We start from the raw sequence: 17,634 nt of genomic DNA on the forward strand, positions 1-17,634 counted from the left end.
GATTTAATTTGATTTTTATAAAAAATTAATTAATGAAATGCATAAAAAATATACACTGTAAGCGGTTAAGTCATATTCGTTATATCATGTGTCTGTTATGTTTATTATGTTTTTAACCAATCAATGATTTATTGGTGAATGTGAATTTATTTATATATTATGTATAAGGTATACGTTATACCTTCTCAGAATATTGGTGTATTCCATGTATTCCATCAGAAAGAAAAGCTTAATTATAATTTATATTATTTACGGTGAATTATTATTATTACGGTGAATTATTATTTACGGTGAATAATAGAATTTTGTTCTGCTCCAGATTTTAATGCTCCAGATCCGGAAAACAGGTACAAAAAAATATAATTGACGATTGAGTTAAAAAAAGGCGGGAATTACCGGAAAAAAATCAAACTTTCTCAAAGGCTGAGATAGGTAATATGACCTCGTTTTTTTTATTTTCTCGGCACTTTCCGCATTTTACTCTTGCGCTCTTGCTGAAACGGGCTGAATAATATTTACAGTTTCATATTATTTACAATGTTTTTTATAGAAAGTAAGCCTCATATTACAATGTAGTGAATGTTAAAGTTTATTCTATTTGTGAATTGTGATAATCTGGGATTCTGGGTAATTTAGAATTAAATTATTAAATTATTAAAATGAATTTGGCTGTAAAAAATTGATAATTTAAAAATTTTGGTTGTTAAATAATTTTGGATGTTAATAAAATAAATTTGGGTGTTAATAGATAATTTTGGCGTACATTAATAATAATTTTGAGCATTAATGACAATCTGGACATTACCGTAATGATAATTTAAATTGGGCGTTTGATGATAATTTATTTGATAATTTAGGCAATGATAATTTGGGCGTGAATGGTACATATTAATGATAATTTGGGCGTTAATGGTATATGGTATTTAATGATAATTTGAGCGTTAAATGTATTAATATGGTGAGTGATTTGGGGCATTAGCAGGTAAATTTTGGTGTTAATGATAATTTGAGCATTAATAATAATTTGAACATTAATGATAATTTGGACATTAATAATAATTTGAGCATTAATGATAATTTGGGCATTAATAATTTGGTTGGACACTATTAAATTTGGGGTGTTTTAATTTGGGGTGTTAAACTGTTAATTTATATAATTGTGGTATAATATATCAATGATCTGAATTCAGTGTATAAAATTCAAATACTTATTGCGTAATGCATAAGAAAAAGTCTCATGAAATTTGCGGAAAATAAATGTGATTTTGCGCACAGATAATTTAATAATAAAATTATTTTTGAACTGAAAAATTGCGTAATGCGCAGAAATATCCAAAAATAGGCTGCGCTCCGCAAATTCCGCAAATACACCGTATCTGATGATTTGCGTTATCATAAATTTAGATGATAATTCTAGTCAAGATTATCACGTGAATTTTCCCTCTAAGTACCATATAAAACATACCAAGTTATCTGATATTCCCTTTTATCTCATGCAAATAGTTCAATTGGTTTTTTTTTTATTTTTATTTTTCTTTTCCGTGAATCTTTTCCACAATATGTAAGTATATATGTGTAGGTATATACGTGTAGGTTATAACGTGTAGGGTTTCAGTGAACAGTGCGCGGCTAAAAATAAAACCAAGTTATCTGATATGGATCGTCATTTCCTAAGGGGGGGCCAAGAAAATTGAATGATGTAATTTGTCTATCTAACGTAATGTATTATCTAATAATGTATTATCTAATATATCTAATGTATTATCTAGTATATCTAATATATTATCTAGTATATCTAATGTATTATAATGTATTATCTAGTATATCTAATGTATCTAGTATATCTAAGTGGAATCAAATGATCATGTCTGATATCATGTGTTTAACTAATACGTTGAAACACTTAAAAATATTAAAATAGAAGTACACTATTAATTAATTATACTGTCTTAATTCCTTTCTTTTCAACTTTCAACTCGTATAAATAAATTATCTATTATATCTAATGTATCTAATGTATAATATCTAATATCTAATGTAATATCTAATATATTTAATGTATCTAGTATATTAAATGATCACGTTAGATATCATGTGGTTTAACTTATATGTTGAAACTTTTTTTTTAACTACAGTATTAAAAATATTAAAATAGAAATATATACAATATTAAATTATACTATCTTAATTATTTGTCCCGTACCTTTCTTTTCAACTTTCGACTCGTATAAACAAATTATCCTAAGTATATCTAATGCATCTAACGTATAATATCTAGTATATTAAATGATCACGCTTGATATCATGTGTTTTAACTTATACGTTGAAACTTTTTTTTAACTATTAAAATATTAAAATAGAAAAATATATACTATATTAAATTATACTATCTTAATTATTTTCTCGTGCCTTTCTTTTCAACTTGTATAAATAAATAAATTAAAAAAAATGTCCATAACGAAAGGCATTGGAGAAGAAAATAAATATCGAATCGAATTATTAGAATGTGCAAAATCATTAAATTTACAAAATGACGATGGTATTTTTTACAAGTAATAATAAAAATAATAAAAATTTTAATATAATATTAAACATATATTTTATTATTTTATAGATTATACTAAAGAATTAATTAATCAAATTACTAAAGAATTAATCAATCAAATACCTATTGAAAATTATCAAGAAGATGAAAATGAATCTATAATTCATATAAAAAAAGAAGAAGAAAATATAAGAGGATATAAAGATTATAATAATTTGATTATTAAAAAATTTTTATTTGAAGAATTTAATGATTTTGATGATTCAAATGATTTATTGAATAAAGAATTATCCGAAGTAAAAGATATTGATACTGATTTTATTTTATGTAATAATCTAGGTAATTATGTATTTTGATTTTTTAATCGATTTTACAATTTATTGATTGTTAACAATGTTTTCTTTCTTTTAGAAAATTATATTACTCGTGATTCAATCGAATTGGAGGAACCTTTGTTTCCAAAGAAAATAAAATTAGATAATCTTGAAGTTCCTACCGTTCCTACTATTAAATCGTTAACTCCTAACTATAATCCCACACAAATTGTACCCGAACCTTTTTTAGAAAGTGAAATACAAACTTATACGATAGAAGATTTATGGTATTATTTTTTAATGATTATTAATTTATAATAACAAACAATTATTTATTAAAAACTAAACAATTATTTTAATTATAATAATTATTAAAAACTAAACAAAATTGTTTTAAATTTACTAACGATAACCCAATTTTTAGTCCATTATATCATGAAGCAATGGCCGATGAAATAGATATTGCTACATCATTATTAAAAGAACAAGAAATTGAACTTAAAAATGATACAATTCTTATTGATGATTTGAAATTTAAAAGCAAATACCTTGAAGAACCTATTCTACCTAATGTAAAAGATATCGTTCAACAAGATATACCAAATTCAATTTCGAATGTTGAATCTTTATTTAAGCAAGAAGTTGAATTAATCTTAAAAAATGATGAAAAGTTTTCGGTTATTGAAGAATCTGGTGTCAAATTACCATTAGAAATGATGAATGAATGGGGTATGAACTATATTCAAATTATTCAAAAATTTCAAACTGTTTAAATTTAACAATTTAAATCTGCATGTATTAACAGAAACTATGGATGATGATTTGAAAGAAACTTTGACTGAAAGTTCTAGAGAAAGCGAAATGATTCTCGACATCCCTCATGAAGGGTACGAATTAGGTAAATTATAGAGATTAACTAGCGCTGTGAATATCCCTACTATCCCTTAAATGGTATTACGGGAAAGTTACCACTTTTAGGTATTTGGAGCTGGAGGTCTGCATGGACCATAATAAGCAACCCGGTCCCGGGCCTAATGCAGGCCCCAGATATGTATTTACGTCACAATTAGTAATAGGAAATGTACATCATTTAGTCACGTTAACAAATGCGTCATTATAGCGCAGCAACGCACTCGGGCAGGGTTTGTGTCGATCATCACCTGGGTGCCGCAGCAACTATGGTTTCGTCATTATAGCAAACGTCACTCATTATGTTATACGTCACTTTAGCAAACGTCACTGCAGCAACCGTTTATTATGTATACGTCACTGTCACTGTAGTTGTACGTCACTCTAGTAAACGTCACTCTAGTAAACGTCACTCTAGTAAACGTCACTCTAGTAAACGTCACTATAGCAATACGTCCTATAGCAATACGTCACTATAACAATACGTCACTATAGCTAGCAATACGTCACTTTAGCAATACGTCACTTTAGCAATTAATAATACGTCACAATTTTTTAGAGCCGGTATTGATACCTGCGAAAAATGATCCTTTAGAAATGGATCGAAGAAAGCGTCGGTGAGTAATTTACAAAAATTTATGTTTTACACAAAATTTGCGTTTATATAAAATTCGTGTTTTAGGAAAAAATCAGAATCCGAGGAAGATATTATTACGTATGTTGCATTATTCATATTATTCAATATTACATAATACTTCAACTTGTACATTTGCTGTAAATTTGTTCATCACATCTTTGTATAACAGGACCGATTCATTATTAAGCGTCATTAATCATGTTGTTCCGGAAAATGTAATGCCGATATCATCTAATCAAGACGAAGACGAAGAACTTCAAAAAGATCTTGATAGTATAATAAAGATTGATACGCCCTTTGATCAATGGCAGATTATAATGACGCAACCTATGGATGAAATAGGTGAATTGAAATTTACAGGTAATAAAACAGCGTATACGTCAAATCACGTGATTTTATTAAAATACGGTCGCGTGACTTTTACGTGCAGTACATCGCAGAAAAAGTTTATAAAAAATTTCCATAAACCACGATTATTCCATTTAATTTAATTATAAAATTTCCATAAATCACAATAAACCACTTATGATAGTACCTTCACTGCTACATCCTGTATCATATGCCAGTTCAGATATTCCGTCACGTCTCTCGGATCTTGTGGTATCAAATTCATCAAAAAGTGACTTTCAGATATTTTCTCCCTTTAGTGGAATAAAAGCTTTGGAACTTTTATTGCATTGGAATCCAATCAAAAACGTTGCTATATTGGAAATTGATAAAATTGTTGATACTTCAGAAACTCCATATGATAATTTAGCAGAAATAACTCAAGAATACATTTGTTTTGATACGGATAATTTATTAGGTTTAATTGAAGTTACTAGTAAAAGTGACGAAATTTATTTAAGATCAAAAAAAGAAGAGAAGAAGAAAAAAAGGTTAAAACAATTAGAGGTGGCACAACGTGATTACGTGCATAATAATAAAGAGAGTGCAGCGATTTCTACTGCATCACGTCATTCACGTGTTACATCTGCAGCTGTGGCTCCTTCCAATATGTTCAAAAATCGTTCGTCGTTGGCAAGTTATGGTGATTTTCACTCACAAAGTGGCTAATACATTAGTGACTGATCTATTTGTACTTTTTGTAGACACGGAATTATACCCCTTATACAAGGCAGACGAATCCAAGCAAGATAAAATCATCCAACCAAAATAAATCCACTGATATTCAACAATTATTACGTAAACCTACTATTGGAAGGTTTAGAAATATTGAGAGATCAATGCCTGATGTTATGAGCTGGATCCGAGAAGGAAATGATTACGATGCATCATTACCAGAAATTGCCAACGAGACTGTTTCCGCACAGAATCGTGTAACTCAATGGCTTTCAAGTTGCGATTTTAATGATCCTAATAAGGATTTAAAAAATAAAAATAAATATGAGAATATTGAAGTAATTGACTTAACTCAAGATTCGGACTTGTCAACACCAGAAACAGGAAAATCCGTTGTTGATAATGAGACAACTTCTCCATTTTTCAGGAATAAGTCTAAATCTTCTGCTGAACAAAATAACGCAATGTACTTCTCGAATTCATTTTCAGCAACAAGATCAATTGATGATTTCTTGGTATTACGAGGAAAATTATCACCAAATAAACGACGAGAGATCAATCAAAGTAACGGTATGATTTACTTACTATTATATTTCGAATTCATGAAAAAATAAATAAAGATATATATATATATATATATTAATAAAAAAAGATACATTACTTATATTAATTATATTAATTATAAATAAAATTACAAAAAAATGTTATTTACATTTTGAATAATAAAACGAATGATCGGTCTAACTTGCAGCTTCACCTTCAAGTACTCGTACGAATTCTGTCATGAAGAATAAAGTGCCAATTGTGAACAAGAATTCTTTTAGTAATTATGATATACTTCATAGACCATTTATGCACATACAGTATATGTATTTACGCTATTGAATCTTTTTATTTAGTTACTATTGGCAAGTCCATAATTGAAAAACTTCCAACGCCTGTTGTACCTCATAAATATATTGTTTCGATACGCATGTTTCCAAATCGTAAACTTTTAACTGCGTTGAAAAGTGAAGAATGCAAAGTTGAGCTTATTGAAAGAGATTTCGAATATTTGAGAGTGAGCATTTAAATAATAAAAAAATTGGTTTACATAATATACCGTATGTCGTAATATAATTTTTTATATATATAAGCCCTTTCTTTCTGAAGAAAATTCCGATACTATTCATGTGGAAGTAGATTTCATTATAGATGAGCGAACAGGAGTCATATTTTATCCACTAAATATGCTTTCTCAGGATCAGTCGATATTGAAACTTGTGCAGACAATACTCCGTCTACATTTAAAGTACTCAAATTTATATTTAATACTAGAAACGTATACATGGAATAATCGGTGTACAAGCAGTAACAAGGAATATATTATAACCTCATATCCTTTCACTTTACCTGTATTAAGATCAATTTCTGAATTAAAATTGATATTAACTTGTTGTAATTGTGATGCAAAAATAATGTATTCATTATGCGAGGAAATGTCTGCTAAATTATTGAGAATGGTAGGAGATGCTTGCGCAACGAAATGTGATATAGAAGGGGCGACTCGAGTAGGAAATCATGGATGGAAAGATCATAAGCAATGGGCGGAAAGAAATTGGATGACCATAGAAGAAAGTTTGGTGAGTACTAAATATGGCCTTTTTTGATAATCAAAACTTTGTAATTATAGATCTAACCAAACGATTTAACAGCATGAAAGATTTTTATCATGCTTTAGTCCTCTTATAAACCCATTTACAGCACAAATAATTTTAACAGCCACAACCTTGATACAATTTTTTCAAATGTCTCATATGGAACGATGTGCCTTGGTTGGAGGATGGGTTGACGAAATACGATTGGCAAGTGATGATTTGTTGATATCACCATAAGTTTTTATTTTGAATCATTAAATTAATTAAAGGTTGAATTATATTTAGGAAAAGTTTGATGAAATAATTCATGAAATTCTTTTAAACGACTCTAATAATGATACTACTGTAGAACAATTATTCAAAAGTGAGATCCCAATTATTGTGATTGATGATTGAATATTAAAACAATGATAATACAGTATATTGTATTGTTGTTATATATAGCAGCTTACTTACCATTAATACTAAGTATTATTTATTGAAAGTTGTTAATTAATCTTAAAAAAAAATTTGCGTTTTTTTTAGAAGTTTTAATTTGATTGATTTTTTTATTATAATTATAATATTATTTATAATATTATTTATCAAAAAAAAAAAAAAACGCATAAAAGATCCTTTTTTTTCTAATTAAAAAGTATCTTTCAATCAAAAAATTGGAATTAAATTAGCGATCTAAATTAAAATTTTATTAGTTCGAATGAACACTAATTAATTTAATATGATAAGTGAAATTTTTTTATATTGATCTAATTAATCGTAAAATTTTTCATGCATGAATGAGATCAAATTATAGTTTCATAGTAAGTTATATTTTTTTTTTAAAAGAAAAAAAAAAATTGGCAAAACATTAAACAAAAAAAAAAATTTCAATTTCTATTGGAATTATTTCGTCAAAGAAAAAAAAAGAGTTATACCGAATATGACGATCGCGCCTTCGCGCGTTTCGCAAAGTTTGCCGTAATCTAATCTTAAAAAAAAAAAAAATTGCGTTTTTTTAGAAGTTTAAATTTGGTTTATTTTTTTTTTATTATTATATAATATGTTATTTATAATATTATTTATCAAATAAAAAAAAAACGCATAAAAGATCCTTTTTTTTCTAATTAAAAAGTATCTTTCAATCAAAAAATTGGAATTAAATTACTGATCTAAATTAAAATTTTATTGATCTAATTAATCGTAAATTTTATGCATGAATGAGATCAAATTATAGCTTCATAGTAAGTTATTTTTTTTAAAAAAAAAAAATTGGCAAAACATTAAACAAAAAAAAAAATTTCAATTTCTATTGGAATTATTTCGTCAAAGAAAAAAAAGTTATACCAAATATGACGATCGTGCGTTTCGCAAAGTTTGCCGTAATCTAATCGTGCATTTTCATTAATCATCATTCTAAGCATAACGGATAATTTTCAAATGATAGTAATATCAAATGTGTTTATTGATGAGTAATTCTTCACCAATAAACGATGTATCTAGTAAAATAAGGTTTTTACGCACATGTGGCGCACTTGTCAGATGGTGCTTCTTTTATTCCTTTGATAAAGTTCTGAAAGATTTAATCGGAATTCTAATAAAGTTTATACCAAATCAAATCAAAAAGAAAGAAAATGATGTAATAAGTAAAAAAAACGTAAAGAAATCAAAAAAGTAGACAACAATTAAACAAAGAAAAATAAAAATAAAAATAAAACAAAAAAGCGGAATAAAATATAAAATAAAAAAAATAAAAATAAAAATAAAATAAAATAAATAATAGATAAAATAAGATAAATTCAAAAAAAAATTATATATATATAGTAAGTAATATAAAATAATCAATATATATATATGTTCTGTATGTATGTATGTACAATATATTTCGTAATAGTAACATAATAATAATAATTATTATTGAAAATTTTTTTTTTTTATTGTTTACATCAAAGAAATCTCAAAATAAAAAAAAACAACCATTGTTGATTTACATATTTTCGCCCTGCATTTTATTTGTTAATTAATGTAATACATTATTTAAATTCCACGTCAAAGAAGGGAAAAGCTTATTTTCTTTTTTTTTCACTTAATTTCAAGGAGTTTGTGTGTTTCAAGAAATTTTTTTTTTTTTTTTGAAAATGGGAAAAAAGAGAATAAGTACCACATTTCTTAAAATTTTAAAAAAAATAAGTAACGCACTTTTTAACATTTGTAAGCATCAATAACCTCAATAACATCAATTAAAGGAGCAATTGTTTCTGTTCAAGAGAAAAAAAAAAAATTTTTTTTCCGAATAAAAGGATTTCTTATGCATATAGGATTGTGAAACATAACAATGGGTGCATGATAAACATGATAACACTAATTGTTTTTTTTTTTTTAAGATTTGGATTAACCCTGATTTAGTTTTTGGGCGTGAATTAAATAAGGAATGAATGCTATTTTCTTAACTTGGGCACGAATCAAATAATAAAAGAATATTTTAAATCGAAATGCTAAAAAAAAAAAAATTTTTAAATAATTACGAAATCAAACACATAACGTGATGATTGATTTTTTTTTTAATAATAACAATAATTTTGTATTTGGAATTTTTTTGTTATCTTTATACAACTTTTTTTATAATATTCATTGATGTAAATGCCATCATACTATTATTGGATTATTTTGATATTTACGTTTAGTTAATCGGTAAAATTTTGTAACAAATAAAACAAAAACATAAAAATAAATAAATAGACTCATGTTATTCTTTCGATGATTTTTTGAGAACAGTCGCGTTATCGTTAAATAAAAAAATGCTTATTAACAACGAAATGCAAAGGTATGTACATAAATTAAACTTGTAAGATAAACATTCGCGGAAAACTTCCTTTTTGTTATTGATTTGTAACCTCGGAAATCTCATTTCTGGCACGGAGAAGATTTCTATTGTAATATAAAAATGGCTAGAATTTCCATAGATCAGAACAATCGAAAAAATTCTTCGTGTCCTTTCTTTTAAAGAAAGTGGCCACACTAAAAATTTTTTTTTTTATGTTGTTATGATCTTTTAATGTGTAGTAAGTGAATTAACTGTAACAAAATAATAATAATAATAATAATAATAATTTTATTAATATTAATTATCGATCGGCAAAGAATTCACAAAAGTGTGGTACTTTAAAAAAAAAAAAAATTATATATAAACTGGTCTTTTTTTCTTTCCAAGAAGATCAACTTAAGCTGAACTGTTTTATATCATCAAAAAAAAACAGGATTTTAACGTTTTTTTATGTTAATAAATATACTTTTCTTTCGATTTTTTTTTTTTTTTTATACACAAAACACATCCATAAACGAAAATTTAGTAATGCCGCAATATAAATCGAAAGACAATCAAAGTACTTACCCACGTCGCTGTGAAAAGAAATTAGTCACCGGTAAAGTTGTCAATGCGACTCTTGACTCTTCACGAGGAATAAATCGTTGTTTCGTAACCGTAAGCTTGAACGATGGTGCAAAGTTAGACTTTCCTGTGCCTACGACACAAGAGATTAGGGATCGTTTCTTCTATAAGAAGGCCAAAACACAACCTGAAAAACCTGCACGACCTCCAAATAAATTTTTTATTTTTCGTACCATGTTCCAAGGGGCTATTGATGATTTTAAACTTCAAGTTCCTATTGTGTCTGGTCTTGCTAGTGAAGTTTGGAAAAAGTGCAGTCCGGAAGTTGTCGAATTATTTACAAAACTTTCACAAATCGCGAAAAGTGAACATGGTGAAATTAATCCGGGTTACGTTTATAAACCAAATAGAAGTAAATCTCGTATTACGAAAAATAAAGCTAATTCACTTCAAGAAAAATCTTATCAAGATTTAAATGATTCATCAAGTCCCACTTTAAATGATTTATCGACCGCTCCCTTATGGACTGCAGATCATTTATATCCAATTCCTTCGCAAGCAAATTTCAATCATGATGATAATTCGTTTACAATAGTAGAAGATTCGATTACAACAGCACAAGACATTCAAGCAATTTCCTCACATTATGATTACCTTAGCGCTATCGATCCATCGGTTCATGATATTACTTCAACACTTGATACTTTTAATGACAATGATTCTTATCAACAATTTCTTCAATATCCGACTCCAATATATTATCCAAATAATGACTTATCGATGGATCAATTCGATATCGTACCTAATATTCCTTATGTTCAGGATGTGAATACTTTGATGCAACAAAGTCTACAAAATCTAACTTCAATTCCACATCATCATATACATTACCTTCCGACCACAATTGACCACGTGAATGATGATTATAATAAAATTATTTTCAATTCACCTATCAGCGAGAGCGAAGATATGGCTCTATCATCATCAGACATATCATCTTTTCGAATGGAACAATTAAAAGAATCAGGCTGCATTGATTATTCTCCTAATGATTATACGTTCTTTCAAAATCTTACAATTGTATGAAGATCGAGAGATTAAAAATATTTAATTATTTTTTAATTATTTTATGATTAATTGAAATTTTTAAAGATTATTTTTTTTTTTATTTATGCTTATGGTTTTACTCATTAAGTTATGCTTCATTCGTTTTTTAAGTTAATTTTTTTTAAGCGTGGAAATTTTTTCGTTTTTTTTTCTTTTCGATTTTTATTATGTATGTAGATGTACTTTTAAGAAATGTTTTTTTTTTTTCGGAGTATTTAATTGAACATTAATATTTAAGATCAATTATTAAGATTTATATAAGTACTTTTTTATTACAATAATTACAATAGAATTTTACAACACAGCATTATGCATACATATCATGCGTCAGTAATTATTAAGTTTGTGCATTACTGCGGTTCATTAGGCTTATCAAAAAAAAATTCATATGATTAATTATGATGATCTTATGCGATTTTTAATCCTGTTATTGTTAAAAAAAAAAAAAAAATTAAAAATTAAAAATAAAAAAAAATTCAATTTTCTTTTTTTTCTTTTTCTAGATTATTATGATTATTATTATTATTATTATTATTGATCAAAGTTGCATAAGAATAAGGAATTATTTGACAGAAATCTCGAAATCTCTATTAATTTCTTATCTTTTATTAACCACTCGTATCACCGCAGATTAAAAGTAACATGAGATGTGATTTACCTTTATTGCCATTATTGTTAATTATTAAACATAAAAATGTAATTTCACAAAGCGATCGTTATTATAAACTTTCTCCCTAAAAGTTTATTTTTAAAAAACAAGAAGGAAAAAATAAAATAAAAACAAGTAAGAAAATTTTTACCCATGTAAAAAAGAGATGAACACCATTTATTATTAAAACAAATTGAACTTTGGTAGTGAATACAAAACAATAAAATATAATTATTATTAATATTAACGCATATACAGTATATCGATATGTATTTTTTAAAAAAAGGGGAACAGGACAGGTTATCTTTAATCTTTTCAGTCTAAAATTATTTTAAACTTTTTGATAGAAAATCGAAAGAAATCTAATATATATAATACTTTTGCTTTCTTAATAATTTAGGTTATCGTTTGAAAGTATTTTCATTTCTCTGTACATGTACATCTTCTTGATAAGAAATCTTTTTCCATAATAAGAGGGGAGATAGGTTATTCCATTAATAAGAATAAAACTTAATTTAAGAATAGCGGAGAGAAGGTTGTTCGGAAGTCGGAACCAAGTATTTATAGTTTTTCGGAACACGGACCAGAAGATCAGAATCGGTAGATCATATTATTGAAATCGGGTAGTTTCGTACGGAAAAGTAAATCACATCCTTAAAGGTTTCGTTTATTATCTTATCAAGTGATTTACGATAAAATATCAAAAATATTTTTAACTAACGCTTTTTCTTTTTTTTAAAAAAAAAACTTTTTCAGGGAGAAAGTCATACTTTTTCTTTTGCATTTTTGCTTTTTTTTTGTTTTTTTTTTTAAAAAAAAAACGGTGTTTATAAGAGGTAACGAATTTTATAATTCGTGACTTCTTATAACACTGATTTATTATTTTTTAATATTAATTTTAATGATTTAAAAAATGTTTCTCCCTGCAGAAATACTTCAAGAAATTTTTAACTATCTGGATATAGGTCATGGTGGATTAAGTTCATTATCTTCATGTCTTCTTGTGGACCAACATTGGTGTTCAAATACAGTTGGAATTCTTTGGTCGAAACCATTTTATTATTCGAATACCTTTACAAAAAATCCAAGTTCTTATAAAATAATTGATACATATTTAGCATGTTTAGACGAAGAAACCAGGGAAGACTTGAGAAATAATGGAGTTAATTTACCTGTTATCTTTAATAAACCATTTTTCAGTTATGAAATGTATCATAAACACCTTCATTATCGTACATTCATTTCATGCGTGTATCTATGGGTACAAGAAAAAAGTGCCCCTAATGATGATAATTTATTTGAACTCATAATGAAAACCTTATTAAAATTATTTAATGAATCATGTAATAATTTACAAAGAACATTATACATTATGACAGAACTTAATCCAATGTTTTATGTTCAATCTGTACAAGGATATTTGATTTCAAACGTAAACAGGATATGGGTTGATTTACATATGCCTCGATTTTTTGATCTCCTTGCAAAGAATTGTAAAAGAGTGGTTAGTAATTTAAATTATAAAACATTTATTAATTTTTAATAATTGGATATATTCTTTCTTTCTTTTTTTTTTTTTAGGAACAATTTGGCGTTTTTATGAAAGATGTAGGGAGATTTAATGAAATTGGATCTATTGATGTGGCAAAATTTATAACAGAACAAGAAGCATTACAATCATTTCAAAGCATATATCTTACTTCAACACAAGATGTTATTGATGCTTTAAAATCTCAAGCACATTCTTTAAAATGTGTCGATTTTATTTGTACAAATTTTCAAGGTTGTTATTCATTAGATGGATTGGCCGCTTGTAATAATCTTGAAATATTAAGATTTAAGAAATGTTACAACATAACAGCAGATATTGTTTCACCACTTTTTGAGGCATCATTTCCAAAATTAATTGATTTATCAGTGATCGAAACTGATTGTGACGTTCTTCAGAGATGGGCGGAGAGTTATTATTTAGTATCTGATGATGGATTTCAAGATGAAAGAATTGAATTTGATCTTACTTATATTAAAGAACTTATGTTAAATAACAAGATGTGTCATCTATGTAACGAATCTTGTATTTATCCTTTAACTACAGCATGTGGGCATACATTCTGTAAAGAATGTATATTTTATCATTTAAGCATATACGATCAATGCCCTTTAAAACAATGCAGAACAGAATTACCAAATACTAAATATTTTTATGAACATCCATGTGATCCGAATGATGCAATAATTTCGGAGGTGAGAAGATTAGAAGCTGAAAGTAAATTACTTGAGGAAATGCCGATTAATGATGGATATTTGGTTTTTCCTAAGATGACATATAATTTTGACGTTACAGAAACAAAGTATCGTTTACTTATTAAATCATGTTTAAATTCTCGTTATCGTAACAAATTTGGTATGTTACTTTCAAGAAGATGCGAGTACGGAACTCTTATGGAGATAAAACAAATTGATTTTATTGATGGAAGAAATATAAGATTTCAAGCTGTAGCAACAGAACGATTTAAAATATTATCAAGTGGTGGAATAAAAGATGGTTACGAAATTGCAAAAGTTCAAATTATACATGATGAACCTGAAGATGAAGGGAAAATAATTGAGGATCATCATTCATCTGCTGTTTCAATTCATGAACCAACCACATCACAACTAATAAATATGGCACGTGAATTTATTCATCACAATGAACTGGTTTCATTGATGTTCCATATTCGTCATATTCGTAATCTAGCAACTTCTTTAGGTGAAATTCCGGAAAATGCGGCCGATTTTTCATTTTATGCGGCTTTACTTTTACCCATTAATGATGAGGAAAAATATGAACTTTTGGAGATACGATCTGCAAAAGGACGTATGAAAATGGTGGTTAATTGGATTGATGATTTGAAGTCTCAGTGGGGGGCCAGTATATTAATAAAAGATTTCTTAAATTTTTATGCTTTATGTTCTTGGATTATAACTTTTATTCGAAATCTTTATCTTAATTATTTCTTATTTCGATAATTAAGTAAATAATTAATAATTAATAATTAATAATTTTTATAAAGAAAAAAAGTTATGATTTTTTATTTTTTTTATTATTATTATATTTTTTAACAGTTAAAATTAATAACATTAAGATTTTAAATTTAAGAATAACATGGTCAAGCTTTTGGCGTGAACTATATATATATATATATAATTTATATAATTGTATTTGTAGTATTTTTTTTATATTTATTTTTGTATCCAACCTTTATTTTATAACAACATTGTAACATAATAAATTAAATATTTTTAAAGTTATTAAGAAAAATAAAATTTGTGTATAAATGATTTTTTTTTTTTTTCGCATTTTCGTTGGTTAAAAAAAATTATTAGTTATTTGTAGGACAAAAGGGGGAACTAAATAATGGTACTGCGTCTTTTTTAAACTAAATTCGGTAATGTTAATAAATGCCTTGCAGAAATTTTCACTTGTATGCTGTTCCCAATTTTCTTTGTTTGACCATTCGCCGCCAAGATAAACACGTGATATAAAATATTTTAAAGTTTTTTTCCTAAAGTTGATAATTATATAACATACAGAGAGCGGAATAAAAATTCCACGAATGATATAATAATAATTTTAATGCCATAATTAGTAATTGTATGATTATTGTGTGAGAATTTTTTTTTTGAATGCGACTAATAAAGGTTATTATAATATCAATTAAAGCATAATGACAAAAAAAAAAATTATATATTTTTTTTTTTTTTTTTTAAAAAAAAAAATGGTTATATGAAAAAATAAAAAAAAGATTTTTTTACAAAAAAAAGAAAAAAAAAGGTAAAAGTAAAAAAAGAAAAATAATGAAGAAAAAAAAATTTATTTTTAACAAATTTTTTACAAAATTGGGATAATAATAATTAATTTTACATTCATTAGTCATGACAATTATTATTGTACGTATTTTATCTTTCATCAATGTTTTTAGCAATAAGAATAAAAACGTATTTGAGAGTAAAATTGGTTGTAAAAAGCTGCATAATCAAAATTAAAGAATTCCGAAAAAGCATAATTTGAATGTTCTCGACAACTGTGGTACTTTAAAAATTCGTAAGTAATGTACACAAATAAAAAAAATAATAAAAAAAAAATTTGTGTCCCTACTAATACAATTTGGACATGATTTACCACATTTTGTAATATTTATATAAGGATGAATCTTTCGAATAAAAAAAAAAAGTTTCAGAATACGCCACCTGTTATTTTTTTTTTAGTTTGAAAAAAAAAAGAAATTTTTTTTTTTTAGAGATTTTAAATAATAAAATAAAATGCCTCACAGAAGAAATTATAGAGATCGATCAAGAATATCACGGCAAGATGTAATTATCCAGTTACATAAGAGAAATGATTCAAATAGAAGAAGAATAGAAAATTCCTCAGAAAGTGTCGAATTTACCTGTTTATTATTTATAATTATAATTATTGTAATTATATTTTTAGTGGATTATATATCAAGGGTAAAAATTATTATTTTTTTTTATTAGTATATTTGACGAAGAAGAAAAAATTTATATTTTTATACGAGGAATGGCAAAATTGAGAAAATTGAGAAAATTGGGAATTGGGAAAATTGTGATATATTGGTTACTAACTTTTTTTTTTTTTATGATTTTTTTAATAGGGTGGCAATAATCTTCGGCAAAACAGTGAATTTGTGGTATGCATTAAATACATAAAATAAATTAATAATAATAAATATTAATATATATTTTTTTTATTTTTTTTTATTTTATTCATTTTATTTTATTTTATTATTTTTATTATTTTTTTTAAAAAAAAAATTAAAATTTTTTTTAAACATTTTTTTTAAAAAAAAAGCTATCGCCACAGGCTCATTCATTTTGCGTCAATGAATTTATAAATTCCGTCGAAATACTGGGGAATAAAATTGTTTCAATGGATTTTTTAACATGTAAGATTTAAACATTATTTTTTAAAAAAAAATTTATTTTTATTTTTTTATTTTTATTTTTAATTTTTATTTTTAATTTTTTTTTTTTCTCGATTTTCACGTGTTACAAAATCTAAAAAAAAAAATCAAAAAATCAAAAAAAAATCAAAAAAAAATTTCATTATAATTCTTTTTTAAAAAAAATCAAAAAAAAATTTTAATATTATAATTTTTTTTATTTTTTATTTTTTTTAGCATCTAAACGTATACCAATGTTTTATACTTATATAAGGTATTTATTACGAAATTCTGAACCATTTAGAGCTTTAGAACAGAATCTCGTAAGTAATCACGGGGAATTTTTAAAACATTATTATACAGCTCATCGATCATATAGGGCGATTTTTTCAAAAAGTATGAAATTCTTTTCAAATTTGGAACAAAATATAAAAAAAATACTTGATTATAATTATTATAAATCA

The 17,634-nt window shown here is 25.8% G+C and overlaps 4 protein-coding genes across 4 annotated transcripts; all 4 read left to right on the top strand.

Moving 5' to 3' along the window:
• Nucleotides 1-2,448: 2,448 nt before the first annotated feature.
• On the top strand, nt 2,449-7,341 carry OCT59_000760 (uncharacterized protein; the record flags this gene model as incomplete). The annotated part of the gene is made up of 13 exons (XM_025329223.2): nt 2,449-2,539; nt 2,615-2,884; nt 2,957-3,146; nt 3,284-3,588; nt 3,665-3,757; nt 4,328-4,385; nt 4,451-4,483; nt 4,575-4,765; nt 4,938-5,425; nt 5,497-6,037; nt 6,367-6,527; nt 6,604-7,089; nt 7,162-7,341. The coding sequence occupies 13 exons, from the start codon at nt 2,449-2,451 to the stop codon at nt 7,339-7,341; spliced, it is 3,087 nt and encodes a 1,028-aa protein (XP_025175764.2).
• A 3,091-nt stretch (nt 7,342-10,432) lies between these two features.
• On the top strand, nt 10,433-11,554 carry OCT59_000761 (uncharacterized protein; the record flags this gene model as incomplete). The annotated part of the gene is made up of 1 exon (XM_025311033.1): nt 10,433-11,554. The coding sequence occupies one exon, from the start codon at nt 10,433-10,435 to the stop codon at nt 11,552-11,554; it is 1,122 nt and encodes a 373-aa protein (XP_025175762.1).
• A 937-nt stretch (nt 11,555-12,491) lies between these two features.
• On the top strand, nt 12,492-15,236 carry OCT59_000762 (uncharacterized protein; the record flags this gene model as incomplete). The annotated part of the gene is made up of 6 exons (XM_066139085.1): nt 12,492-12,523; nt 12,625-12,660; nt 12,750-12,824; nt 12,981-13,060; nt 13,154-13,728; nt 13,806-15,236. The coding sequence occupies 6 exons, from the start codon at nt 12,492-12,494 to the stop codon at nt 15,234-15,236; spliced, it is 2,229 nt and encodes a 742-aa protein (XP_065988520.1).
• Nucleotides 15,237-16,529: 1,293 nt separating this feature from the next.
• Nucleotides 16,530-17,549, top strand: OCT59_000763 (uncharacterized protein; the record flags this gene model as incomplete). The annotated part of the gene is made up of 5 exons (XM_066139086.1): nt 16,530-16,718; nt 16,883-16,918; nt 17,080-17,173; nt 17,408-17,444; nt 17,534-17,549. 5 exons carry the CDS (start codon nt 16,530-16,532, stop codon nt 17,547-17,549), a joined length of 372 nt encoding a protein of 123 aa, XP_065988521.1.
• Nucleotides 17,550-17,634: the final 85 nt, after the last annotated feature.

Source organism: Rhizophagus irregularis, chromosome 1 (genome assembly GCF_026210795.1).
Source record: "Rhizophagus irregularis chromosome 1, complete sequence".
In the NCBI taxonomy this organism is placed as follows: Eukaryota; Fungi; Glomeromycota; class Glomeromycetes; order Glomerales; family Glomeraceae; genus Rhizophagus; species Rhizophagus irregularis.